This window comes from Panicum virgatum, chromosome 6N, assembly GCF_016808335.1.
Source record: "Panicum virgatum strain AP13 chromosome 6N, P.virgatum_v5, whole genome shotgun sequence".
In the NCBI taxonomy this organism is placed as follows: Eukaryota; Viridiplantae; Streptophyta; class Magnoliopsida; order Poales; family Poaceae; genus Panicum; species Panicum virgatum.
In genome coordinates, this window is record NC_053150.1 from 42,629,884 (window position 1) to 42,657,243 (window position 27,360).

General features: G+C 45.4%; 1 protein-coding gene and 1 long non-coding RNA gene across 3 annotated transcripts in view; both read right to left on the bottom strand.

Moving 5' to 3' along the window:
* Positions 1 to 27,360, bottom strand: part of LOC120679964 (sm-like protein LSM5) — an 87,620-nt gene extending 60,260 nt beyond the window's left edge. Inside the window, exons 1-4 of one of the 2 annotated variants that reach the window (XM_039961618.1) lie at positions 27,095 to 27,360; positions 26,820 to 26,943; positions 25,682 to 25,754; positions 25,233 to 25,586 (exon numbers count right to left, since the gene is read on the bottom strand). In XM_039961618.1, coding sequence (XP_039817552.1) covers positions 25,554 to 25,586; positions 25,682 to 25,754; positions 26,820 to 26,943; positions 27,095 to 27,131 — 267 coding nt within the window. In that variant the 5' untranslated portion in view covers positions 27,132 to 27,360 and the 3' untranslated portion in view covers positions 25,233 to 25,553. Of the gene's footprint in view, positions 1 to 25,232; positions 25,587 to 25,681; positions 25,755 to 26,819; positions 26,944 to 27,094 lie in introns of those variants that run through there. The other variant, XM_039961617.1, reaches the window with a different exon arrangement.
* LOC120679965 lies at positions 18,072 to 19,454 on the bottom strand. The gene is made up of 2 exons (XR_005677402.1): positions 18,632 to 19,454; positions 18,072 to 18,550 (listed from the first exon to the last, which is right to left on the bottom strand). It is a non-coding gene; the product is annotated as an uncharacterized LOC120679965 (long non-coding RNA).

Below are 27,360 nucleotides of genomic sequence, written 5' to 3' on the forward strand. Positions count from 1 at the left end.
CTATGGCTCTTGCCGACATCCTTTGGCTTGGGTAAGGTCTTCTCTTGTCAAACAAATCTCCAAAATCAATTGGCATCCAATCCATTTGCTAGAATTCCCTTAAAGACCTTGCGCTTTCCAAGCTCCTTCTTTCTTCTCCCGAGTCTTCTTTGGTTGAACCTTGGATCAATGCACCTTCACCTTGAGTTGCTCTCACATCTTTTTGATGCTTTGGTTGTTCTTCCTTCAACTCCGGAGTACCTTTTCCAGAAATTTCAGCAAGCTCCACCGGTTGAGATTCTTGCTCACGGCTTGCCGAATCCCGTGTTTCCCAATCTCTACGCATTGCCGCACCATTGCTAATTTTTTGTAGGAGTTGGGCGGCCTCCATGAGCGTTTTCTCCATGAGCTCTCCTCCTACTCACATTTGAACATATCTTGCGCACTCGGGGGTTAGGGAAAAATAAAAAAGTGTGCAAGAGTACATCACCGGAGAGTCCTAGCTTGGTCCCTTGTTGATGAGAACATGAAACTTCGGGATACAACCATCAAAGTTGAGTATAAGGGGAGCATGTTCCTAGAATTGAGGCCGTACATGGAAGAAGAAGATGAGCTTGAGTCGAGGATGACTCCAATTCAAGAGGGAAGGATGATGAGGACATCACTCCTTCGGATACAACCAAGACTCCTCCGCTGGACATGCTGATGAGGACAGGACCCGCACGCATACAACCATGGTTGACTCATGCAATGGACAAGGAGGAGTCCAACAAGGGAGCCCAAGTAAAGAAGGAGGCCCAAGGCTAATTCAATTCGAGTCACCAAGGTGGAGGCCCAAACCAACTCAAGTTCGAGTCCATCTCGGAGTTCAGGACCAGCCCACAATGATTTGGCGGCCCAGATTGCATCCGGACTCCGATTGCAACGTTTTATATATGGTTGGAAAGCTAAGGAAACAAGCTTTCCAACGCCACCAAGCCCACCTCAAGATTCATCCTGAGTCAATGGGAATCATCGAAACAATTGGACGTTCAGAATTTGCCAGGGTGCTGCGCCGCCGCCTTTTGGGCTGTCGGCCCATGCATCGTGTGGGAGCCCATAGGGGCGTGACCAGGGGGGTCAACCACGACCTAACCCTCATATATTCAGTAGCCGCCTGCCACATTAGGGTTTGGGTTTTGTTTAGAGTCCAGTTTTCCTTCGAGAAATAGATTTGATCATTGTAACTGAGACGCCAAGTCCGTTTACCGTGATCCAGGGCCCCTGTTCTTGTTCTCCACCCCTGTGTCGATTAGTCCTTTGGTGTTCTTGAACTCGAACCTTCTTGTTCAGATTTGCTTAAAGATTCATCTGCAATTTCAGATTGCGTGTTTACCTGTTCTTGCTTGTGTTCTTCGATTTGCTTGCAGGAAAAGCATTTTCGGCGAGGTCAATAAAGTTGTGCTTGGTTGATAACCAACGGAGCAGCGGTGTAACAGTTGCAGGGTTCGAATCGTGTTGATTTGAAGCCGGATCGCCAACGTCGATGTTCCACCAATCGAAATTACCCTTACCTTTCGGAAGATCGGGCCAGTGTTCCATCATTTGGTATCAGGATTCCAGGTTTGCCGAGAGGTATATTATCGTGTGCCTTTAGATTTATTTTTTTTCATTACCTATAGTCCACAAAAAGCCCCATAAAAAAATTTATTCCGCTGTCCTATAACCCTTTTGTGCCCCACAATTTTTTTAGTTCAGTTTGCTTTGCTGAATTTCCGATCACGAGAGCTAAAGCACGACAGTCAATTTTATCGGTGAGCTCGTTTCTAATGCCTTCTTTATATGATTTTAAGAATAAATTGCTACTTAATAATTTAATTATTGTTAGGAACCATGGAGATGATGAGAATGATGTTGGAGAGGGGCTTGGAGGCGTGGAGGGGCCAGCAAAGTCGGCCAAGTCAAGTTGGAGACCCAATACAACTCAACTTTGAGTCCACCTCGGAGTCCAGAGCTGTCTGCGGTAAAACGGACGCCCAGGCCGCATACGGGCTCGGATTTGGACGTTCTATATATGGATGGAAACAGAATTTCATAGAACTTCCAATGGCACTGGTCCCACGTACAAATCAGGCCTGAGTCAACAGGAATCCTCGAAACAAGTGGACGTCCAGAATCTGTCTCAGGCACTGCGTCGCCGTATTTTGGCCTTTGGGCCGTGTATCAAGTGTTGTCCATTAGGGTGTCGACCAGGGGGTCTAGCCACGACCCTAGGGGCTTCAAAAAAAGCCGCCATCTCATCATTAGGGTTTGGGTTTTTCTTAGATTAATCTGTCAAGAACAGTTTCGCCGTTCAACGGTTTGTGAGACCCCAACTCGTGAGTTTAATCATACATCTGCAATTTGGTTGCATCCTTTCGTGTTCTTGCTTGTGTTCTTCGATTCATAGGCAGGGATTAGCCTTCTTGGCGAGGTCGACCATGCATCCGCCGGTCGATAACCTGAGGAGACGTGGTGCTGCGATTGCGGGGTTTTGAACGTGTTGTTCGGAAGCCGGATCGACGTGTGTCGCGACTCCACCAAATCGTCGCTTATCTGAACCTTTCGGAAGATCGGAAACCCTAGCTTCCATCAATTGGTAATCAGAGCTTCAGGTTTACCATCAGGTTCGCCCTTACCCTAGTTTAGTTTGTGTCATCGTCCTAAAACTCCAGAAAATTGCCCCACAAAAATATATGTTTTTATCGTGCAGCTGTCCTATAACCCTTTTGTGCCCTCAATTTTTCTTTTCAGTTTGCTTCTCTGAATCTTAGTCCCCTGTTGAGTCGTCAGTGATTGTTGGTTTAATTAGTCGAGGTCTAGTGTATGCTCGAGTGATCTTTCTTTTCTGGTTGGCCCCGTGCTTTAATTCAGAACTTGTGCCAATAGTTGTGGTGTCGAGTGCTTGCTTCATATGCATGTTGAAGGAAACAGGAAAGAAGGGAATTAAATATTGTGAACTGTACGCCAATTAGAAAGAAAGAAAAGTCATAAATCTATCAGTCTGGTTTCCTTTTGTCTTTTAACAGAAGCAAAGGGAAGCCCTGCCGTTGTTAGATTTGGTGTAGACCCATATTTTCTATTGGAAACTTACCTTGTTTTGCTTGGCACCCTGGTGATATATATCTTCTTAAGCAGCTGAGTTTTCTAAAATATTATTTGTATACATGCCTAAGTGTGTGCAGTATTCATCCATATAACTAGCCATCCAAGAGTTATTTTGGTCACGTAGGCAGAGATTTAATGCAGCTGGGAGCTCTATGTTCCATTGAAATTTGCAAGATTTGAGTTACCTTTAGTTGTACTCCTGCATTGTAATTATCTTTGCGGCACTTCCTGACATATATAAAAAAACAAAGGAAAAGGCAAAGGTGCAGAAAAAAAAAGAAGTAGAAAAGCCGCACCAAAAAAAAAAGGAACCAAGAGAAAAAAGAAAAATAAAGAAGAAAAAAATTCAGAAGTGCTTGCATCCTTTTGAGTCCTTGGCTGGTTGTATCTTTCGTTTGCTTGAGCTAGGTCCAAGACGAGTTTAGGCCGGCGACATAGACTATAGCTTGGGACTAATTTTCAGCTTTGCAATTTCTGAATTGATTTATTGATATTCCTTGCTACATATATTTAGCCTCCCAATCTCCACATATTACTTTTGGACAACACAGTTTTTGACCCTTGAAATCGTTGGATCACATATTCCAGGTAATCCTTTGTTTTGCTGGTAAGAACTTTGTAAGAGCTTGGCAAGGTGTTTCCTTTTGCTGTGTTGATTGATTGAGAGGCACCACTATCCTTGCGTAGTACATTATTAGGGATAACTTTCACTGTTTGTTCCTGTTTTTGTGTCTACAATGACAGGTCATTCATATCCACCGACTTATGATGGTGTAGGTGTTGATGAGTACATTGAGTGGGAAATAGCAATAGGTAACATATTTGCTACTCGTCAAATGTGTGCACGGAGGAAGGTCGAGAATGTAGCCAGTGTCTTGCGAGGTAATGCTTTAACTTGGTGGGAGTCCTTAAGTCCATTAGTTAAACCACAATATTGGGATGACATGAAAGTTCTTATGAGAAAAAAATTTGTTCATCCACCTCCTGTTTTGAATTCAAATGATCAGATGCCTCAACTCGAGGAGCAATCTCTTGTTCTTCCTCTTGCTGTGACTAACCATTTGCAGGATGATATGAGCACTGTAGCACAACAGGTGCTCAGTTCTCAAATGCAGAAGGCAGAACAAAATCAAGTCAACAATTTGTTTCAGACTTTCTTTGTTGTGATGAATCAACGTTGTCATATCATTATTGATGGTGAGACTAGCCGCAACATTGCAAGTCTAGAGTTGGTCGAGAAGCTTGGCTTAACCATAGAGCCACATCCAGCTCCGTACTACATCCAATCGGTAAATTCTTGTGATATCATAAAGGTAAATAAGATTGCACGTATAGAATTTTTTGTTCGTGTTTACAAGGATAGTGCAGAATTTGACATAGTACCTATGCAAGCATGCCATTTGTTATTTGGTGAACCATGGATTTTTGAAAATAATGTTGTGCATAATACAAATGCTAATGATTATTCTTTCAAATATAATGGTAAAAATGTTATTCTTAAACCTTTGAGTGCTGTTGAAATTTTAGAAGCTGATTTGGAAATATTTGAGAGAAGAAAGACTGAACCTTTTAGAAGAGAATGGAAAATTTTAGATGTTGCAACACATTCATCCAAATATGAATTGATACAAGATGAGAATTTTGTGTTTCCTTTTGTTGGAACTAATAATTTTCTGCAAACACACAAAGAAGAGGATAACGCAAAAGAAAAACAAGAGTTTGATGTTTCAGGTAAAAACTCTCTTGATGTGCTTAATTGTTCGACCAACCTGGCTGATTTGAAACCTACACTTGATTTACCTTTGTCACAAGTTGATTTTTCTACTGATCTTTGTGATAAACATGAGTTGTGTGTTGATGTTTCACTTATACCTTTGCCACAACGAGTGAAAGGGAACAATACTTGTGCTGAAATTAAACATTTGATTCCCATTACCTCTAAAAACGATAAACTTAAATTGTTGTCTTCTCTAAATACTTTGGGTTATATTGAATTGGATTTTCTTTGTGATCTAAAAACTGTAGAGAGGAGAATATTTTCCAAAACTGAATTTTCTTTGTTCAAAAGAAACAAATTTCATGCTATGGGCAAATATGATAATAATGGTATGTATATGGTGCGTGGAGTTTATATTTCTTCAGATGTAAAGGAGCCTTTTGTCATGCCCCAAAGTAATCAACTAGCTTGCTTTACTAACATTGAACATGTCATGTCAAGTGCTCCTAGTTTTGTTTTTAAGAAACAGGATGGATCACAAGAAGGGGAGCATTGTTCGTTGTCACATCCAAGCACCACAATCGGTCCATGTGCCTCCATAAAGATGGACAATTTCCACATACCCTTGATTAAACCGAGGTCAGTTTGCTGTCAAGAAGGGGAGAATAATGAGAACATGAAACTTCGGAATACAACCATCAAAGTTGAGTATAAGGGGAGCATGTTCCAAGAATTGAGGCCGTACATGGAAGAAGAAGATGAGCTTGAGTCGAGGACGACTCCAATTCAAGAGGGGAAGGATGATGAGGACATCCCTCCTTCGGATACAACCAAGACTCCACCGCTGGACATGCAAGCTCCGATCACGAGAGCTAAAGCACGACAGTCAATTTTATCGGTGAGCTCGTTTCTAATGCCTTCTTTATATGATTTTGAGAATAAATTGCTACCTAATAATTTAATTATTGTTAGGAACCATGGAGATGATGAGAATGATGTTGGAGAGGGGCTTGGAGGCGTGGAGGGGCCAGCAAGGTCGGCCAAGTCCAGTTGGAGGCCCAATACAACTTAACTTTGAGTCCACCTCGGAGTCCAGGATCTGTCTGCGGTAAAACGGACGCCCAGGCCGCATACGGGCTCGGATTTGGACGTTCTATATATGGATGGAAACAAAATTTCATAGAGCTTCCAATGGCACCGGTCCCATGTCCAAATGAGGCCTGAGTCAACGGGAATCATCGAAACAAGTGGACGTCCAGAATCTGTCTCAGGCGCTGCGTCGCCGTATTTTGGCCTTTGGGCCATGTATCAAGTGTGGTCCACTAGGGTGTCGACCAGGGGGTCAAGACACGACCCTAGGGGCTTCATAAACAGCCGCCGCCTCATCATTAGGGTTTGGGTTTTGCTTAGATTAATCTGTCAAAAACAGTTTCACCGTTCAATGGTTTGTGAGACCCCAACTCGTGAGTTTAATCATACATCTGCAATTTGGTTGCATCCTTTCGTGTTCTTGCTTGTGTTCTTCGATTCACAGGCAGGGATTAGCCTTCTTGGCGAGGTCGACCGTGCATCCGCTGGTCGATAACCTGAGGAGACGTGATGCTGCGATTGCGGGGTTTTGAACGTGTTGTTCGGAAGCCGGATCGACTTGTGTCGAAACTCCACCAAATCGTCGCTTATCTGAACCTTTCGGAAGATCGGAAACCCTAGCTTCCATCACTTGCTCAATCAAGTCATTGAACCTATCCCAAGCTTGATCTATTCCTTCATCTTCTCTTTGCACAAAGTTGATTACTTGCTTCCGGATGTGATGAACCTTGCTTAATGGAAAGAACTTCTCGCAAAACTTCTTCATCAACTCATCCCAATTTCCTTTCACCTCGAAGGATGCTAGCTCATGCCATCTCTTTGCCTTCTCCTCAAGTGAATATGGGAAGAGATTCCACCGGAACCAAGCTAAGGGGACTCCATCTTGTTGCACCGTATTGCATAGCATAGTGAACCACTCGATGTGCCTATATGGATTGTCTGTCTCTTCTCCTTTAAATGGATTTGCGGCCACCATCTTGATGATTTGAGGCTTGATCTCATACTCGATGGCTTGGAGTATTGAATCCGATCTTTGCATGTCAAAGTCCTCTACTCTCGGGCTCGCATAATCCCTCAACAATTTCTCCTCCTCCACGTTGTAGACGAGAAGAGCCATCTAGTCAAACAAAAAGAAAAAGAAAAATTTCTAGAAAAAAATTAGGGGTTAGAAACCAACAAAATTAATACAAAGATAAACGCAGCAAAACTATCTTGTTCCCTGGCAACGGCGCCAGAAAAGCTTGTTGACGGCCCTTAGACGCGTCAATTCGTGAACCGCAAGCGCACGGGTCGCATGTAGCTTTTCCCTTAGAGTATTCCCCAAGGTTATCAATCCGTGGAACAAGAAGATCACTACGCTTATCTAAGCACTAATTACATTGATTGAAAGGTCTTTTAAGTGATGATTATGAATGAAAACTAAACCTAACCTAATCTGAATTAAAGAGAATTAAATCAAGATCAAGCTATGTAGAGAGTAAGATATGGAGAGCATTTTCCCATAGGATTTTAGGATCACTAGGTCATGCAACCGCCGAGTTAAAGCACCAATCTAATCTATCAAGTTCCAATCACCGATGTCTTTCCCTCCCACACTCGTCACACAGCACTAGGGGTAGTCATTCATCAAGTAAAGAGAACCGAAATCTATGTACAAGATAGATTGATATCACGAAGTATGTCGGCGATTACAAACCAAGTTCACCTTACAACCCCATGGACAAACGAAAGCTTTCACCCCATAAAACTAGTCATGGCGATGGAGTTCATGGTGTAGAAGTCTACGGCGAAGGATGAGACCCGTTGTCCTTCGTCTTGCTCTTGAGTTGTCCTTCAACGACGGGTGTTCAATCTATTCCGGGGGCTCCCCCTCTAATGACGGCGGCTCTCTGTCTTTTGTAGGCGTCTCTGGTCCGTCGTTTCGATAGGACGCCGCTTAGGGTTGCTGAGGGCAACGCGCACGCGAAAGGGGGCCGCCAATGGGCTCTGGAATGGGCCAGGCCAGCCGGCTAGTGGGACCTGGGCCGGCCGGCCTGGGCTTCTTCTGGCCTGGCTCGGCTTCGTCTTCCATGTGTTGATTCTCCTCTTCGTTCCTCAGCCGTGTCCTATTGTGACTCCGCATCAAAACTCCTCCGAAAATGCCTTATTTCCTGCAAAATTACAATATGCTCCAAAATACAAGACACAATCGAAAACGGGGTTATTTCGGGTGCCAAGTGGCAGGTTAGTACATGAATGTTTTTGAAATCAGCGCTAAAACACCACTAAAAGTGTGTAGCTAAGGAGCGCCAACAGTTGGTCAAAATTTCAAACCTTGGAAGGAAATTCAAATTTGAACTAAGTTCAAAAGGCTGATTTGGAATCTTGGCCTTAACTCAAAATTTTACAACTAAACTCAAAAACCTCCAAAAAGGAATGTTGTGCAGCTTCGCATTTCAAGCAACTTCACTATTGGGCACTTTTCCCAATTTTGCCTTTTAGCCCATCCAAAATCCCCAAAACTTCCAAAAAAGCAGTTTTACTTCCTTTTCGATTTTGCCCAAATTATCAACAATTTCAAGAAACTTCCAATAGTAAAGTTGTGTTGCACAATCCCTTCTACAACTTTCATGTTGTGACTTTTCAGTGCTCAGTTCAAAAATTGGAGAAAATTTGAATGCCATCCGAACCTAAAACCCTAACAGTGAGCGCGCCCACCGCCAGGCCGCCGTGCACCCGCGCGTGCCGCCGTGCCCGCCGGCCACCGTCTGCCCTCGTCTGCGCCGGCCATGCCCCGGCCGATGTGTCCCCCATCATGGCGCATGCTCCTGCTCTGGCCCCATCCTGAATCGAGCGCTGCAGCACCGCCAGCAGCCTCGCCATCACCGCGCACGCGCGCCACCACCTCTGACCGCCGGTCCAACCGCTGCCGCCGCCGTTGCCCGCCGGGCAATAGGCGTCCACTTGACCCCGCACGTGTGCCAGAGCACTTGAGCATGCACGCGCGCCCGCCCACGAGCCTCTACCGCAGCGCAGCGCAGCGCTGCGCCGGCCAGCGGCAGTGCCGCCAGGGGCGCCGCGACGCTCACTAGCCGCCGCCTAGCTGCCCCAGCTGCCCGTGGACTATCCCGAGCCGCTGCCCGAGCTCCTCCATCACCCCTCTCCCGTGCCCCTTGCGCCCGCATGAGCTTGCCAGATACCTTCTTTCCGCCGCCGAGCGCGGCCGCACGTGGCCAGCCTTGACCGCGCCTCCACCTGTCAAGCCAAGCCCCCAGGGAGCTTCCCCGAGGCTCACTGGTGCTCGCCGACCACCTCTCCGACTTCCAGCGCCGCCATAGCTCGCCGTCAAGCTCGTCGGAGCAACACCGACCCGCCGCCACCACCTCTCCGGGCCATCCCCGACCCCGAGGCTTACCTCATCCGAACCGTGGTGAGCTCCTCGACACATTCCCCTATTTCCCGAGGCCGGACTCGCCGCCGTTTGGCCGACGCACGCGCCGCCGTGGCCGCCGGCGAGCCCGAGGGCACGGTTGTGTCTTCCTCGTCTTCCTAGGGGGCCAAACATAAATTGCAGGGACCTAGTTGTAAGGTTTTTAAAAGTTCCAGGGACCCCGGTAAAAGAAGATTCTATTTATTCTAACACTATTCACTAAGAAGTTTAGAAATTCGTAGAAAATCATAGAAAAATCAGAAAAATGCAAACTAAAATTCTTCGGATTCCTGAAGTTGTGAAGTTCAACTTCTTTTCAGCAAGATTAACTTTTGCAGTGTAGTTTTTGAAATATAAATTCAAATTAGTTTGAACACATTTCATCATAGTTCAAAATCTACATATGATCCATAGCTGGATTTTGGATATGTTGTTACTCTAGTTAAGGGTAGCTCTGTGTAGAAAAGGTGCAAAAAAATATACTTTCTAGCTCAAGTTATGATTTAGTTTGTAAATGCTGCATTGTTTTAGCTATTAAATCATAGAAATTAATTCCCTCTGTAAAATGAATCCCAATTTCTGCAGAGGCTTGTTAGAGTCGTATAGCACCTACGAAAAATGGTTTGGTTCATTTTTTAATCTGTTTAGATGGCCAAATAAATTTGAGTAGCTTTTTAGAGTAATAATTATTTAAAATATTGACAAATCAAAATAAGTTGAAACTGGACAGAGAGATCACTTTAAGTAACACTTATCTCTGGTATAAAAATCTTAGGAAGAATCGGTTTAATTATTTTCATATGATTTAATCTTGTTTCTAGCTAGTTAAGATTGTAACATTGTTAATAAATTAAATATAGCTATGTTTAAGCTAATTTTTGACCTTAAGCTCATTTGCTTCACTGAGTAACCACTGGTCAAGTCTCACTTAAAAATATTAAACCTAACTTGACTTTTTCATTTAGGGTTGTTATTACCTTTATTTTTTAAAAAAGAAATAAAAGGTCACCATCACTTGTAAAAGGAATAAAGTAAATCTTTGAAAACCAAACCAAGTTACTCAACGAGTGATAAATTGTTAACATAATAGATGTGTACATAGTCACCATCATGAACCCTAGGGTTTACCCGACCCTTGGTTGCTTAACAGAGAAACAAAATCGTAAACGTGTGTATATGTACACAATCACCATCAATAAACCACAGGCTTTTGCCTAAACCATGAAATGACATTAAATGTTTCATATGCATATCATGTAGAGACTACGCTCGACGACGGTGCTTACGAACTCATCCCCGCTGCCGAGGAAGGAGTACCGGAAGGCGAGGTGAACGTCGTCCAAGTTGAACAAGACCTGGAGTCGAAGACTAACTTTGAGCAAGAAGGCAAGCACCAGAGCATAACCTAACTTTTGTTTAATTATGCAACTTTGATTCTATATGTTTGTACATTTAAGTTTCAAGGAGTTGAATGAAACCCTAGTTGCATAATCTTAGGTTCCTATGTTTGAAATACTAGTATGACAGGTTTGATAGTCGCAATGCTTTATGACCGTTACAAGTCGAGTGATTTCCTGTCACTCGCGAGATATAGGAGTTGTCTGCTTTTAATTATGTTGGAATCATAAGGATGGACGGACGGGACGGATTGTGTAGATGTCCTGTCTGTGTTTGAGGAATTGATTTAAGGTCGAAACGTGTGGTATCTTTGTGTCAAGTTTTTGAATGTACCACACACATGCTCGGGACATGGGATCGGTAAGCCTGAGTACCTGATTGATGCAGGGAGGAACATTTCCCCACTTTCCTTGGAAATGTTATCCCATGGGCACATGAGGGTAGATGTGTGAGTCCGAGTAGTGGTAAACCTTTGCCCTGAGGAAGTGGGAATGGAAACCAACTGTGGATCGAAGGGAACGGACTAGGATGTGTTTGATTACAAACCTTCCCGTGTGTGTGGGTTTCTCTGGCCAGGTTATGAAATTCAGTTCGAACGGTCCGCTTCTCGCGGTTAATGAGACTGCTTGACCGATGTGCTGCATTGAGTAATAAGTGGAATGAAGAGAATGATGAACTTGATGTATTGAAAATAATTGTATTGTTCCACTTGATTGCTTAGCAAGGGATGCTCACATAGACTGGTTAAATCAACTAGAACTTGATGCTAAATATTGAAAGTAAGGATCCACTCTTAAATTCTTTAGTCAAAACAAACCCTTTTAGCCAAAAAGCCGTGCATGTCTAGGAGTCGGTGAAGTAGTTATCACCTGACGGGTAAGTCTTGCTAAGTATTAGTATACTCATCCTTGCTTGTGGCTTAATTTTTCAAGACCTACTCCCGAGGAGGTAGCTGCTAGCTTTGTTTGGCCCGGCCAGCTTCCTCCTGGCTTTTCACTCATGTGGGATCCGACCTCGTCTGAGGATCATGTGGAGTAGCATCATGGCAGGCTTCATCATGATGTTACTATGTATCGTCGTTAGTCGCTTTTATTTCTGCTGCAATGAACTTCAAAACTCTTTAAGTTATTTCAGAACTTGCTTGTAATAACTATTAAGACTTGTTGTATCATTTGAATTTGTGGAATGTTGTAATTTCTGGAAACTCACCTTCGAGTGAGCGTGTGAACGATCGATCGGAAATATGTGGTTAAATCGAGCTTGAACTCAACGGCACCCCCACTTAACCCTATTTAAGTACATGACCACCTCTGATGGTCCGTGATGTACTTAAGTTGGCTTAATTTCGGGTAGGGTCGCCACATGGATGCACACTTGCTACTCTCCTTGCACTTAAGAAAGTCCTTAGTCTTCTCCAAGAGAAGAACTCCAATGAAAACCAAGTGTCTCTCTTGCCTTGCAAGTCTGTCAAGCCTCAGCTATGAGCACAGCAATTTGTGGTGGAAACAGAGCCTCAAAGTGGGAGGAGAAGGGGTATAAATAGCCCCCTCAACTCCACATAGCCGTTGCAAACTTTCCAGAGGCACCGACTATTTTGGTGACCCCTTTGGGTCACCATCGAAAAAGTCGGTGGCCTCTTTTCCTTTGAAATCCAACGGCTACTGACAACCATCGACTATTTTGGTGGCCACTTTTGCCACAATCGAAATAGTCATCGCGTTTTACACAGAGAGCATGTCAAGTGACCCGTCTCATAAAGTGACCACCGACTATTTCGATGACCCCATCGAATTAGTCGATGCATTTTACACAGAGAGCATGTCACTGACCTGGCTCACCCAAGGGTCACCAACTATTTCGGTGGTCCACGCATGCACCACACCGAAATAGTCGGTGACACTATTGCTTACCTTAAACAGTGGTCATGGGAGGCATCGACTAATTCAGTGGTCTCTGACAACACCCACCGAAATAGTCGATGCAGCTGCTGATTCTCCTCTGAGTCAGCAGCTGCCGATTATTTCGGTGTTGTGCTTCAGGCACCACCGAAATAGTCGGTGCCACTGCACATCTTCTCTTTTTCAACTTTGTGAAGTTGAAACTCGTCCAATTCAAATTCTTTGATTTTCACACTTCTAACTGAGCTTCTTTTGAGCTACCTAGTACTAGAATTTCACAAGTGTGCACCACACCTAGCCTCTAGTCTCTCCTAGGTCAAGCTACCAACCTTAGCCCCCCTTTATAGTACGGCCAAAGGAAAATAAAGACCTAAACTACTTTAAGTGCCTCTCATCATCCAAACAGCACTTAGAACTAGCTTATCCTTAATCCTCGAGCATATCATTTGCCTGAACACAATCATTTCACCATGATGGGGTCCAAGAATACCACAAAAGCCCATCATTGCACTAACTTAAGAATTGCCTCTACAAAACACACGTTAGTCGCAATGATTATGTCGTCATTTTTTTACCGAACAGAAGGGGAGGCCCCTACTGATTTTTTATATTAACTTTTATAAAAGATATGTACAGTGAACAAGGCCGCAGGCCCAAAAAAGATCCTATCTAAGCCTAGGACACTTAGAAGGTACTACTCACCCAATTTACAAGTTCCTCTTTTACAGATGCTTTAGCTCTATGAAGAACTAAGCTTAAATCAGCTATGAAAGCTTGCCACCACCTGGTGAAAGAGAGAGACTGTCCATTAAAGATAATGGAATTCCTGTGAGTCCAAATACACCATGCAGCCACAATAGCAATCTCCCTAAAAATCATGGCACCAAAGTCTTGTCGAGCCTGCATAACCATTTCACCCAGGGGCAGAGAGGTATCCCAAAGAATTCCAGTAGCTTGCCAGCACTGAGAACTAAAGGTGCACATAAAAATGAGGTGGTTCAGAGTCTCTTCAACATTCTGTTGGCATAAGACACAGGAATAATCATCCAAACCCCTGTTTTTCCTTCTGAGCATGTTTCTTGTGTTCAAACGATCCAACAACAGTAACCAGAAGAAAAAATTGTGTTTACCCAGGACACAAGATTGCCACATCCACTTAAATATGGGGGAAGTTGGAATATTGCCTTTGAGAAACTTGTATGCCTGCTTGGATGTATACATAGGCGAACTCCATTTATATGTCCAAAGATCAACCTCACCAGATTGAATATCCAGCCCCTGCACTAGATCGGTCAATTCCTGAAGCTGCCCAGAGGCAATAACAGATAATGGAGTTTGGAAATTTTGATGAGCCGTCTGTGATAGAAACTTGGCAACAGATATGTTTTCCTTCGTAGCAAAGGAATGTAACTGAGGAAAAAGAGAGCTTAATACTCCAAGATCCCAATCATCATTCCAGAACATCACTGTATCCCCCAAATTAACTTTACAACTAGCCATCGATCTATATGTATCAGAGAAGGACATGACATCTCTCCACCAAAAAGAACCAATGGATTTTCTGACATGAGGGATATTGGATCAACTATACATACATTTCCATGTTAACTGAACCAGCTTATTGTAAAACTTATGTAAGAACTTCATAAGAAGGGCAGAATTTTGTGTTCTAAGGTCAATGATACCAAGACCACCTTGATCTTTAGCCAAACAAGCTTTTTTCCAGGCTACCAAACATCCACCCTTTCTGTTCACATCACCATTGTCCCATAAAAAGTGCATTCTATATTTGTCAACTTGCTCCACCACTGGAAAAGGAAATTTGAAAGTGCAAAGATAAAACGTAGGGAGAGCACTGAGCACTGAGTTGACTAAGATAAGACGGTCGGCATATGTCAACATTTTACTGATACCCATCATTCTTCATTCTATACGGTTCATCATAGGCATGTACTCTTGTACTGATGGCCTGGTAGTGCCAAGAGGCAGCCCCAAATATGCAAAGGGCATAGAACCCACTACACAACCCACAGATGCAGCAAGATCAGCTGCCTTCATCTCATCTACATTGATAGGAATGAGTGATGACTTGGCAAAATTTACTTTAAGACCTGTTGACTGAGCAAAAGTTTGTAGAAGACTCTGCAGATGAAGCAATTGGTCTTTTTCAGCTGGCATAATAATCAAAGTATCATCAGCATATTGTACAATTGGATAATCCCCTCCAAACGAGTCACCTAGAGGATGTGTGAGCAAGCCATCAACATTAGCTTTGTTTACCATGGATTGGAGAAGGTCTGCATCCAAAACAAATAACAGTGGTGAAAGGGGATCTCCTTGCCTAACTCCTCTCTTACACTTGAAGGGGACCCCAGGAACATTAAGCAATACAGCAGAAGAGCATGAACACAATATGGCTTGAATCCATGAAATCCACTTTTTAGAAAAGCCCTTATGCCTGAACATATCTAAGATGACATGATGCTCCACTTTATCAAAAGCTTTTTCAAAGTCCAGATGCTCTTTCAAAGATGACATGATGTCATCATTAATCACCAAAACCAATTAAGGGGCCTAGATGCTCTTTCAAATGAACATGAGGCGGCAAAGATCAGAAAATGAACATCAAGATGATTATCTTTTGTTGATTAGGGTCGGCTAAACACAGTGTAATGACCGGGTCGTTACAAGCACCGATTGATTCTATGCCCCATCGAACCAATCGATGGTTTTACAGAGAACTTGCAAACCACTTAGATGAACCCAGGTGGCACCGACCGATTCAGTGGTGTTCCTCTCAGAGCACCGAATCAATCGGTGCCTACTGTTAACCTGAGACAGTACACACCCTGATGCACCGACTAGTTCGGTGGTGCATGAGAGCCGCCACTGGATCAGTCAATGCGACTGTCAATTCACCTTAGTGAATGAACAGTCCACCGACCGGTTCGGCGTCTGGCCTCAGGCACCATCGAATAAGTCAATGCCTCTATGTTTTCTCTGTTTTCATTTCTTTTGTCCATTCAATTCCTTTGAGTTTCCAACTTTCACCAAGTTTTCATCTGAGCTACCTAGTACTTAGAATTTTGCAAGTGTGCACCACACCTAAACTCTAGACTCATCTAGGTCAAGCTACTACTCTTAGCCCCTCTTTATAGAACGGTCAAAGGAAAACAACGACCTAAACTACTCAAGTGTCTATCATCATCCAAGAGACACTTAGAACTAGCTTACCTTAATCTTCGCACATATACTTGGAACCGATTGAATCATTTCACCATGATGGGGACCAAGAATACCATGAAAGCCCATCATTGCACTAACTTAAAGATTGCCGCTGCAAAACACACGATAATCATAATGATTATGTTGCCATTAATTATGCAACTTAGAGCACTGAATCGACCAGAGCTTGAGTTTTATTATGCTTGTCGGTACCCTGTAGCAGGGATACCCACTCCTACTGCAGGAAGGCAGGACCTGCGTAGTTATCCGTAACTACGCGCAAAGGATGGAGCAGCCAGGCCCCACAGGCCAGGCCCTTTCCTCACCAGGCCAACGGCCCCGGACCCGTTCCCCGCCTGGGGACGGGTCCGGAGGCGCCACGTGTCCCTGAGGAAGGGAAGCTCCGAGCTGACAGCCGAGGCCTCGGACCCCCATAGGGGTCCGGGACCTCCTGCGTCCATCCGGACCTCCCTTACCGCGTGGGGGTCCGGAGCTGCCACGTGTCCCGGAGGCACGGGTGCGGGCTCGTGCGCAAGTCCTCCGGTGGAAGACTCGCCCACCCGCAGCATTTAATGCAGGTGGTTGAGGCATGCTCTGTCGCCGCGGCACGCGGGACAGCCTTTGTCAGGCCTCACTGTGCACCGCGTATTACCAAGGTACACAGTGTAGCCGCCTGTGCCGCACCCGCGCAGGGCCCGACTGCCGCATTAATTGGATACGACGGCACGGCACTTTTCCATCATGCCGCCTACGCCGCAAGCTACGCGGCCCGTTCAGCTACGTGGAAGGCAACGCCGCTAGCTATGCCTAGCGCCGTTCCGACAAGACAGCGCCTGGACACGCCGGACGGAGGATTCCGGGAGCAGGCAATGGAATCCAGGAGAAAGATCTCCTTCGCCTGCGACGCCATAATTATGAACAGTACGTTATCTTGTACTACATCGTTGGGCCCACCTGTCGGGGTCCCAACGGCCATGTACGCTTCCCCTTGAGATATAAAAGGGAGGCGCTCGCTGTACACAACAAGCTCTCGCGGACTCTCTCGAGGCAAGGCAATACAACACACAGTGGACGTAGGGTATTACGCTCCGGCGGCCCGAACCACTCTAATCCTGCTGTGTTCACCGTGTTCTTGAGCGAGATTGAACTAGTCACTAGCTAACCCCCGAGTACACACCCTCTGGGCTTAGGCGGGTGCCTTCCGCCACCCGGCTGTGGTTTGCAGCACCACGACAATGCTAATGTCAATGGAAAGTTTCATATTGGTGTCCAAGATAACCACATAGACAACAAGGAGATAAAATGGTTTTTGAGACCACGCCTCTCCAATGCATAGTTTTATATTGTAGTTTATATGTTTATTATCAAATTCAAGACACATGAAATGTTGGTATGTGTGTATACATAGTTTCATTTAGATAAAACTGGTTTCTTATCCCTTTTCTTAAATATGATGCCACATTATCCGGATGTCCTATGTTGCATACTAATAAATGAGGTTGAAACTTCATAAAAATCTCCCATTATGGGAGTAGCCTGGATGTGAAGCAATATCTTAGAAAAAATAAAAAATAATTAGGCAAATACTCCCTCCGTTCCAAAATATAGGTCGTTTGGCTTTTTTGAGTTCAAGTTTGACCGCTCGTCTTATTCAAAAAATTTGTGTACACATAGTCAAATTTAGGTCATTCTTGAAGTTATTTTATTACTAAAGCAAGCCATAACAAAAAATATAGCATTTCACAAAAAAATTTAAATAAGATGAGGGGTCAAACTTGGTGTCAAAAAAGTCAAACGACCTACATTTTGGAACGGAGAGAGTATAAACAAACTCACAAGTTCAATTATAGTAGATCTGAAGCAATATCTTGAAAAAAAATAAAAAGACAATTAGGCAAATATAAATAAACTCACAAGTTCAATTATAGTACTATAAACTAAAGCATCCCATCATTCCATGAATTTAACCATGTTTAGACCTATTCATTGAAACAGATTTGAATACCGCTACCATCGTCCTTTTTTAGCTTTTTAGCTTTAATTCCTTACTAGCTGATACCCCGCACGTTGCCGCGGGCAGTGACTAAACTATTGCACTGAAATAATAATTAAATAGTTTAGAGCAGCATCTCCTTAATGTTAGTTCATTGAAGGCAACACGAAAGGAATTGCATATACCAAGAGTTAAAACAGGAATTCAGAATGTAATCTCGTAATTTCACTGCATATATTGCAAAAAAAGTTGCACAAACACTTATACTGAAGAAGTTGACACTGTTTTTTAGACTTAAAGAAATAAAGCCCATTGCATTCTGATAGCTACGAAAGCTGCAAATGATGCATGCTGATGATACTGTGTTGTAATGAAATAACGAAGGTACATGTGCAACATTTTCGTGATCGCGAAATGACCGAATGTACATATAATAAAACAATGACCCCAGACATCACCCTCACCAATTAATACTTGCCACTCCATTCTGATCGCTAGACAGCCGAATATGTTGTTATTGCTTTTTCAACAAATCGATTGCTTGAACAATTTACAATATAGTAGAAAAAATATGGCGTAATTAATGGCTACGAAGAAAATATTAAATATGATTGAGATGGAGTGCATAAATATATGAAGTGTCTGTCACTTGAGGACGGAATGGTGGCTGCGCTACATAGCTGTGCAGGCACGGAATCGGCTGCGGCTAGCGCACGCTGCAGGAAGAAACTCACGATATTATGAGCACGAACTGAATCCCAATAGACCAAAGCACTCAACGATGTGCCGATGCATACCTGTTCTGGTGGGTGACGGCGAGGTCGAGCCGTGCCGAACTCGAAGGGTCATCCGCTTGCGGGACAGGGCGCTATGCAGCGACGGCTCCTATGCACAGCAGGGTCCGCGCGTGTAGGGCGGCTTCTTCTCCGGCAGCCGCGGCAGGCGCTGTATGTCGATGGCATTCAGCAGATACAGTTCCACCTCCAGCGGCACTGCTGCCACTCTCCACCGCGCGCTGACCACACGGGGGGCTCCGACCTCCGATGGACGCCATCTTTGGGTCGAGGAGGGGTTGCGGCCGCCTGTCAGCGGGAGGTTCGTGATTAGAGATGGGCGTGGTGCGGGTCCACCCATCGGCTCGTCGACCCGGCCCACAAAAACGCCCCTGTTGGGCCCCTCTTCAGGTCCACGAACAAGACTAGGTTCTCCGGATCGGAAGCACTCGAACCTTAGGGTCGAGTGATTCGCGGCTTGCGGCGGCCGCCGTGGCGTTCGGCGGGGGCGCCGCCAACGGTGTCGGGCTGGCGGCCATGGCGTCGGGCGCGCCCGGAGGTCGAGGAGGTGGGCGAGGAAGGTGCCGTGCTTGTCTGCTTGTGCCGGCGCCCGCGACGCGCAATACGGCGGCGAGCCCCGGCAGCGCCAGGTCCACCTGGGCCTCCTCGCCACGCAGGACCAGGCGCGCCGTGGGCAGGGCGACGTCCAGGGACTGCGCCAGCGCCGGCGGCCATGGTGTCATGTGGCTGCTCGCGAAACAGTGGAAGAGGAGGGCGCCGAGCAAGAGAGAAGAAAGGGGAGCAAGAGAACCTACAGTAACCATGGAGCACAATTTTTTTTTTTTTTTGAGATAATCGCTTTCGTTAACCAGATTGTTCGGGCATGTCGCCCATAACAAACTCAGTTACAAAGCCTGGTGCCTGGCACCAGAATTCCCGCTCGCCATCAGGCACCGCGGTACGACCATACTCCGTAAGTAGCTAGACAATCTGCTACTTTGTTACAGCATCTCGGACGCACCGAAATCCTACAAACATTAAAGTTTTCTGTTATGAATCTTCTAATTCTTCTAAAAAGCCATTGGATAGTATTAATCAAAATAGATATGTTAGGTGCACCTTTACATGCTATATGGATCAATGGATCGGTTACGGTTCGCTGCGCGGTTGAACCACGCCCACCTACGCTTTGTTCGGCTGGGAGATTCAGCCAGCCACAACAGTATTTTCCTCTCAACGCTAAATCAGCCAGCCAGCCAGCCAACCAGCAGTGTTTTCCTCTCACGCCAAATCAGCCAGCCATCCAGCCAGCCAGCCGAACAAGGCGCTATATTCGTGATGGGGAAGAGGCGAAGAGCGAGTGCTGCCGTGACTGATGGAGATTCCTTCATTTGTCCACTCCCTGCGTGGATGGAGAAACTACTCGGGAGAAGTCTAGAAGCATCGAAATGGCAGAGCTAGCAACGGACGGATTTGCACACATAGGAGATCGTGCGGCTGTGATTGAACAGCGACGTGGCCACATGAGGGAACGAATATGGTATAAAAAACCAAGAATATGGTAGATAAGGATCGCCACGCCACCTAGTACACCGTCGGGGTGTTGGTCGCCGCCCTCCGCGTGGAATTCCGGCTGCAGCTCCGCCGAGCGGAACGCCCACACCTCTCTTTCGCCACCGCTGCCATGGCTTCCGGGAGCTGGTTGGCTCTCACGAAATTTGTTGGAGTAATGGGCTTGGCCCATTACTTCTAAAGCATTAAAAGAATTTAAAGCCCACTATTAATGTTAGGGAATTAATGATTAATTTCGTACCGGGAATTGAGGAGGATCTCAACCGACTTAAAAGGTGGACTTCGTGTACACCACTTATGAAGCCGGTAAGAGGAGGATGGTGAACCACACGCGCGCGCGCTCGCTCGCCTCGCCGGGCCGGGCCGAGGCCGAGGCCGAGGCGCGGCCGGACGTGACGTGCAGGTGCCGGTGCGGTGCGATGGCTATTTTGCCGTTGACAGCAATTAATCGTGCGATTAAACGTGCAATTAAATATGTAATTAATGGCCATAACCGCATCACCTAAATGACTCTGATGGTGTCCAGGTTCAACGATCCTGAGCACCTGAGTCACTATATAAGAAGTGCCATTCCCCTCATCCATTCTGCACCAGAGCACTGAGGCAACTCGGCTCCTCTCTTCTCCCTCTCCAGTTGCAACAACTGAGTTCCCCAACGCTAATTTATGCGCGCACAGAATTAGCATGAGCAGACCTCCGAAACCTTGCTCGCCTTGAGATCCTGCACGGGATAGGCGGGCAATCAGGTTTTTGGGTAACGCTTTAGCGTGACTGCTCAAAAATACAAAGGATTTACCCGATTGAACGACTACTTCCTGGTGGACGAGCCGAACGACTACGTCGACTATATTCTGGTGGCCGAACGACTACGTCGACTACATCTTGGTGACCGTTCGCGGGACTGCACTGCGAACTTCTTCCTGCACCGATTTAGTTCGACTACATCGACTGAGGCCAACCGAGTAGATGTCTACTCTAGTTGGTAACAGCGCAGCCAATGCCTCCGGCAACGGCCCCGCTTCAGGGTACTCCCTGAAACTTTGGTTATTTATATTGTTTATGCTTATCTGTGTGATAAGTATAAATATGTTCACATGTTTTATTTTACTCCTTAAAGTCATAGAAATATTGCTAGTTTATACATTTAATTTTGGAATTAAATTGTGCCCGAAATTGGCTAAATTTCTAACAAAATTCACCCACTCGGTGCCGAAGAAGCGATAGCCCCTGTTCGCCTCAGTCTTCTTCAGCGGTTCAGCCCCACGTTGAACCGCGGGCGGCACCACGATCCCGTTGCCTCGGCTGGGGCGGTAGAATGACCACCTGTCCACTTCGGCCTTGGGGAACCCGTAGTCCTCGTGCACGCGGTCCTTCTCGTCCGCCGTGAGGAACGCCGTGAGCGCCCTTACAGGAGCAATCAGGAAGCGAGCCTGGTTCGAGTCGACGTCGGATTTGTGGAGCTCCTTCCGGTAGAAGGTACCGTATCTGATGTAATCCAGTAATCGTGGTCGAGAAGGAGACTGCGTCCATACCCATACGTGAAAACATAGAGTATATTTCAAAACCAACCGCGCAACGAATCTCTGTTGTATATATGTATGTATGAGTTCGGCGGGTGTTACAAATTGTTAGCAATAGCGCCACGTGGTTCGGAGGACTAGAGCCCTCCATGGCTTTTAACTGACACACTACAGAGGTGATGATAGTGATACGGATGAGGATGGGAGCCCGTCGACACGGATATAATGGCGGATTATATCGATGAAATAGAGCCACCACGCGTTTTATTCTTACCGGTGCTACATGTGTGTCGAGATAACGAGTCTTCCTGCCCAGCCGACGGTTTAGGCGACGAGTTGTTCGACGACGATAGCCTCACCATCAAGCAGTTGCTGAGCCACTACCCTGAAGAACCGGCGGAAGGGTACAAACTTGAATAGTAGAATGATGATGGGTGCAATACCAACATGCTTGGCTTTTGTAGTAGTGTTTTCTGTTTGGTTTTATTTGGCAAACTTTCATTCGGCGTTTGCACTAGCGAGGTATTTTCTTTGGGTGTTGTACTATGCAATTTAGTGGTGTAGTTGTATTACCAATTTCCATGTCCTGTTATAGAAATATTCTTTACCCACATTCAAAATGTAAAAGACACGTATCTAAGAGCATCTCCAGCAATAGCCTCCTAGGCCCCTACTTAAGCTCATACTTTGTTCAGTAGGGGTTGGACCGAACTTTCTATAACTCAAATTATATGTATAACTCTAGCAATAGCTTCGGCATTTTAAGCCCCCTACTTTAACTATGACATATGGAACCTGCTTGTCAGTGGGCAGATTTTTTCCCTCTCCACACTTCTCTCTCTGTGATCCTCTGTTTTCTCTCCTTGTCGCCGCCTTCTACCTCCTAGACAAGGGCACGACGACGGTGCCGTAGCTACCCCCGGCCAAGAGCACAACGGCGCCGCTCCCTCGCCGTCCCCATCCAGCTCCGGGCCGTTACGTCTTCCCTTGGATGAAGGAAGTGCCGCGGCCTCGCCCGTCCTTGGAGCCAAGCTTCGCCCTTTTCCCCTCTGCCTCCTTCCATAGCAGCAGGCAACGTCGTCGTTCTCGTCTGATCGGCGAGGAAGGAGCAGGAATCGACAACGGAAGGAGTCGGGCCATCGATTTGGAGGAGGGGAGGGAGTATTGGGCATGGGCGGTAGCGTCCCTCAAAGCGGAAGGGGGATGCAGCGGTGGAGCGAGGCTGCCGCAGTTGGCACGCGCAGCGGCGCAGGTCCGCTGTGGACGTCCCGAGCGGCAGCACAGAGGAGTGGGGATGTCGTGGAGCATGCGAAGGGGCGGGGCGCGGCGGTCGACTGGCCCATGCGACGAAGCGGTGGAGCGAGGCCGCCGCAATCAGCACGCGCGGCAGCCAGGGTTTACATTATCGATAAAATTTATTTATCGGTGGTTCGCGACAAACGAAAAAACGGAAATATCGGATATATCGGAATCCTATCTGTGATAAATAATTTTTTTCGGGTAAAATTTAGACAAAAGATCTCTTTTTTTACATAAATAAGCCCAGATTCTCTCTAAACCAAATTACATAAACAAACTAGACATAATCATGCAGAAAATAAGTTAATATCACCCTTTCATAGCACATATTCTAGGTATCACGTTGGATTTGTCACCAAAAAGCTATGTCGTTCCACATTAAGTCCTTAAGTGAAACAAATTTCAAAATCAGGACCCACTGACAGACCAAATTTCAAAATCACAAAATTTATCGGTGATAAACTAAATTTATCGAGACCCATTGGTAATACAGATATATCGGAAATATCGGAATATCGCCACCGATAATGTGAACCCTGGCGGCGGCACGGGGCCGCTATGGATGTCCCGAGCAGCAGCGGAGGAGCGGGGACGCCGTGGAGCATGCGGAGGAGCTGGGCGCGGTGGCCAGCTGGTCCGTGCGACGAAGCAGTGGAGGCATCGTGGACGGCCAGAGCGGCGGCGCAGAGGAGCGGGGACGCCACGGTCGGCCTAAGCGGTCACACGGAGGAACAGGGGCTCGCGCGGGTGATGGCGATTGGCGGATGCGAGCTAATCGAGCTCAGTCGAGGAAGATTTGGCCCGTAAAGGATATCAACTGTTCAACAGAAAAGTAGGTAGGCCCCTAGCCACCATGGGAGATAGGGCTGAACGGGAGGATTTGGGTGCCTCCTACTCTAGGGACATGAGCAGGGACTCCACTGGAGTAGAGTTTTTCTCGGCTCCTACTTTTTTTAGTAGGGGGCCTTGATAGAGATGCTCTAACATCTTATCACAATCACAATGGGTCATAGTCGAACTATATGACTTGGTCAAATGCAAATACTAAGTGGTCTAGACTCGTAAATATCCCTTCGTCCCAAAATAAATGCCTTTAGGATTTTTATGACATAACAGTAGGTATAAGAAATGATATTTACGCTCCTAATTAATAATGTCAATATTTACATACATCTCCTTGGAAAAGAAAAAAAATCAAGCAAAACAATATGCATACATCTTCGAAAGGAAAATAATAATGCAATTAAAGGGACATGCATTTCCAATGTACATACAATTTACTTAGTTTGTCCAAAAGTTAAAATTTCATTGTTTGTCAAACAAATTTTAAATATAAAATGCATTTCTAGAACAAAGGGGGAGTGCAATTCAAGATTCAGATTTGACATGAGAGAGGACATGTGCATTTAGCATTCCTCCGTAACATAGGCCCTATTTGGAAAGGCTTATTCACTGCTTCTCCAACGGCTTCTAGTGAAGCTCTATCAAACGGGTAAAAATAAAACCGCCTCACCCAAGAAACCCACATGAAGCACGAAGACAGCTCCCTCTAGAGTGGAGCCCAAAAAAAAATTTGTTTCACCGGCTTCTTTTCCGTTCTCAAGCACTAAAGTGCTCTTTTACTAAACTTTTTTTTTCTAAAAACAACTCTAGCTCCACCAGAGAAGCCAAATTATGAAGATCGATCAAGATGGTGCTTCCTGTACGAGGAGATCAGGGCAACATTTAGACTGTTGCCAAGTCTTGTTTAAAGAGAATTAGAAGTGTGTTTAAAATGCAGTAGCTCATGACTCATGAACGTACAGCTCCTACCTATGACCATTTCTTCTTGCCACCTTGCTGCCAAGAGGGGTACACTCTGTCAACACTAGTAAAAAGACTTCGACAGCATGTACCGTCAACACTAGTAAAAAGACTTTGACAGCATGTACCTTGGACTACTAGGAATCAGCCAGTGCATAACGCAAATGTGCCAGGAAAACCAGGACATGCACCTTGGACTACTAGAATCAGCCAAAGCTGCGGAGTAGTTAGGATACGAGAGATCTTGCCAATAAAATTGGCATCGAATGAGGGAAACAGACCAAACTCAAACTTCCAAACTTTGGTATATTAGATTGAAGCATATAATCATTTTAAACCATGTTTCCTATTGATTTGAATATTGGTTCTACCGATGAAACTGACATCCAAGAGGGAAATGCAAACTAAATTCGCAGCATAACTAATTCAAATTGCAGCATAACCCATTACTTAAATTCATGTTGCAGCACGATGATGATGATGATGAGCGTTAAACAACTACAGCCCAGAAACACATCAGAATTAGCATAGCCAATCATATAAGCACAACTACGCAAGCCCTCTACACCAGATCAGTAAGTTCAATGAGAGCTTCCATGTTGACAGAGTTGCTAATAAACTTTGTTACAATCACGAACAGGTGAAACACATTTGAGCTGAGAAAACATTCAGTGATAGACCAATATAAGGTGCCAAGTTCACCAAGCTGCTTTCGCCTTCAAATGGTTACTCCTCTGCGAAGTGCAAGCTCATTACACATCAGGCGGTGAACCACCAGGAACCAACTGCGACAGGACACGCGATTGTGTTAGACAATGGCAACTAGCATTAGACAATAGCGAAAGTACTTAATGTAAGCATTATCGATTAGGATCCTTACAATGGCTATGTTGTTGCCGTTGAGGAGGATCTGGTCAAGTTTTGTAATGCGGCGCCCTTCAGCCGTGTATTCACTGCAGAGCAAGACATTAAACTGGTTCAAAAGAGCAATTGAACAGTAAATCGTTACTTGAGCAGGAGAAGAAATCAGATCAAGTAAATCTGTAACATTTTTTTCTACTACAGCTGAGTAACTTTAAGTTCCAGAAGAAACAGACAACAAATGATATCAACATTTTGAATCACAGAAACTCCTCAAATACTTACAAAAAATTACAGAGAAATTTACTATGACTCTATGAGTTGCAGGACATGGTCTAGAAAAAATGGACAATTAACTACCTGGTAGTAAGACTTTAACAGGATGCTCTTCTGTAGGAGTGTTGCAGCGTATTTACAGAACTGGCAGAGTAAACAAATTATGCCTTTTTGCTGGTAGGATAGGAGTTCGATGTGGAACTTGAGCTGGTTTCTCTAATTCTTGAGTTTTGAGTCTCTTAACTAGTTTGTCAAGCTACCAAACTCCAAAAGGATCTTTTGACAGTAGATCCGACTGCAACAACAAGTTACCTTTGGCTGTATTTCTGTTGGTTTTCACCAATAAGCTTGGCGCATAACTACTGGTGGAGACAAGTTATCTTTGGCTGTATCTCTGTTGGTTTTCACTAATAAGATTGGCGCATACCAACTGGTGGAGCTTTCTAGGACAAGATGGCTCTTTTGAACGTTATGTTTTTCTCTCATCAAGTGAATACTAACTGAGCAGGAGAATATAGCTCCCTTACAAAGTTCTCAAGCAACACTGTAAGATTAACTATCAGTTAGACACTATCCAAGCTCTGCTGCTTTTCTGATATCAGCACAAGCTGTCCTTTTAAATTAAAAACTAAGACATATCCAAACCCAGTGATGCATTGGTCTGAACTTCAGTCATAACAAAGATCTCAAAGCACAATTCAAAAGATTAGCTATATCTATGAAATAATCCAATCTCAGCCACTTAGATGCAATGATCACAGGCTACATTTTTGCACTACACTGAAAATAAACTCAACCAAACAAGAGTAACCCTCAGAACACGAAACAACTTAAAAGAGCAGAGACTAGGGTTTAGGGGTTTCGAGTGATTCTCGACATACTACTCGGTGACGTCCTCCAGCACCATGTTGACGTAGACATCGAAGCCGCAGAGGGTGCCGACGAGCTCCTTGTCCCCCTTCATGATGACCCAGATCTTGGAGCCGATGCACCGGTCGATCAGCTCTGCTCACCGCACCGATCCGCGCACGCAACGCCATGAGAAAAATGAACCGACGATTCAATCAATAACTCGAACCAAAAAAAAAGAAGGATGCATAAACAAGCGAATCGCGAGCTAACGCTCGATGCAAAGCGAAGCTCTTCCATTGCGCACCTGAGGGGAGGAGCTGGGAGGGGTTGTTCTGAGACATAGCGCCGCCTCCGGTGTAGCGGCGGGGAAGGTTGCGGTGGGTAGCCGACGAGGAGGCCGCGGCTGCAACGGCGGAGAGCGAAGAACGACAGGGATGGCGGCGGCGCTGAGATTGGGGGCGTTTAGCCTATCCGCACTCGTCGTACTCCAAATTCACTCTCTAAATAAAATATTCTGTCATGATCATCAAAATTCTCTACTCATCTCATTCTTCTGCACCCATCCATACT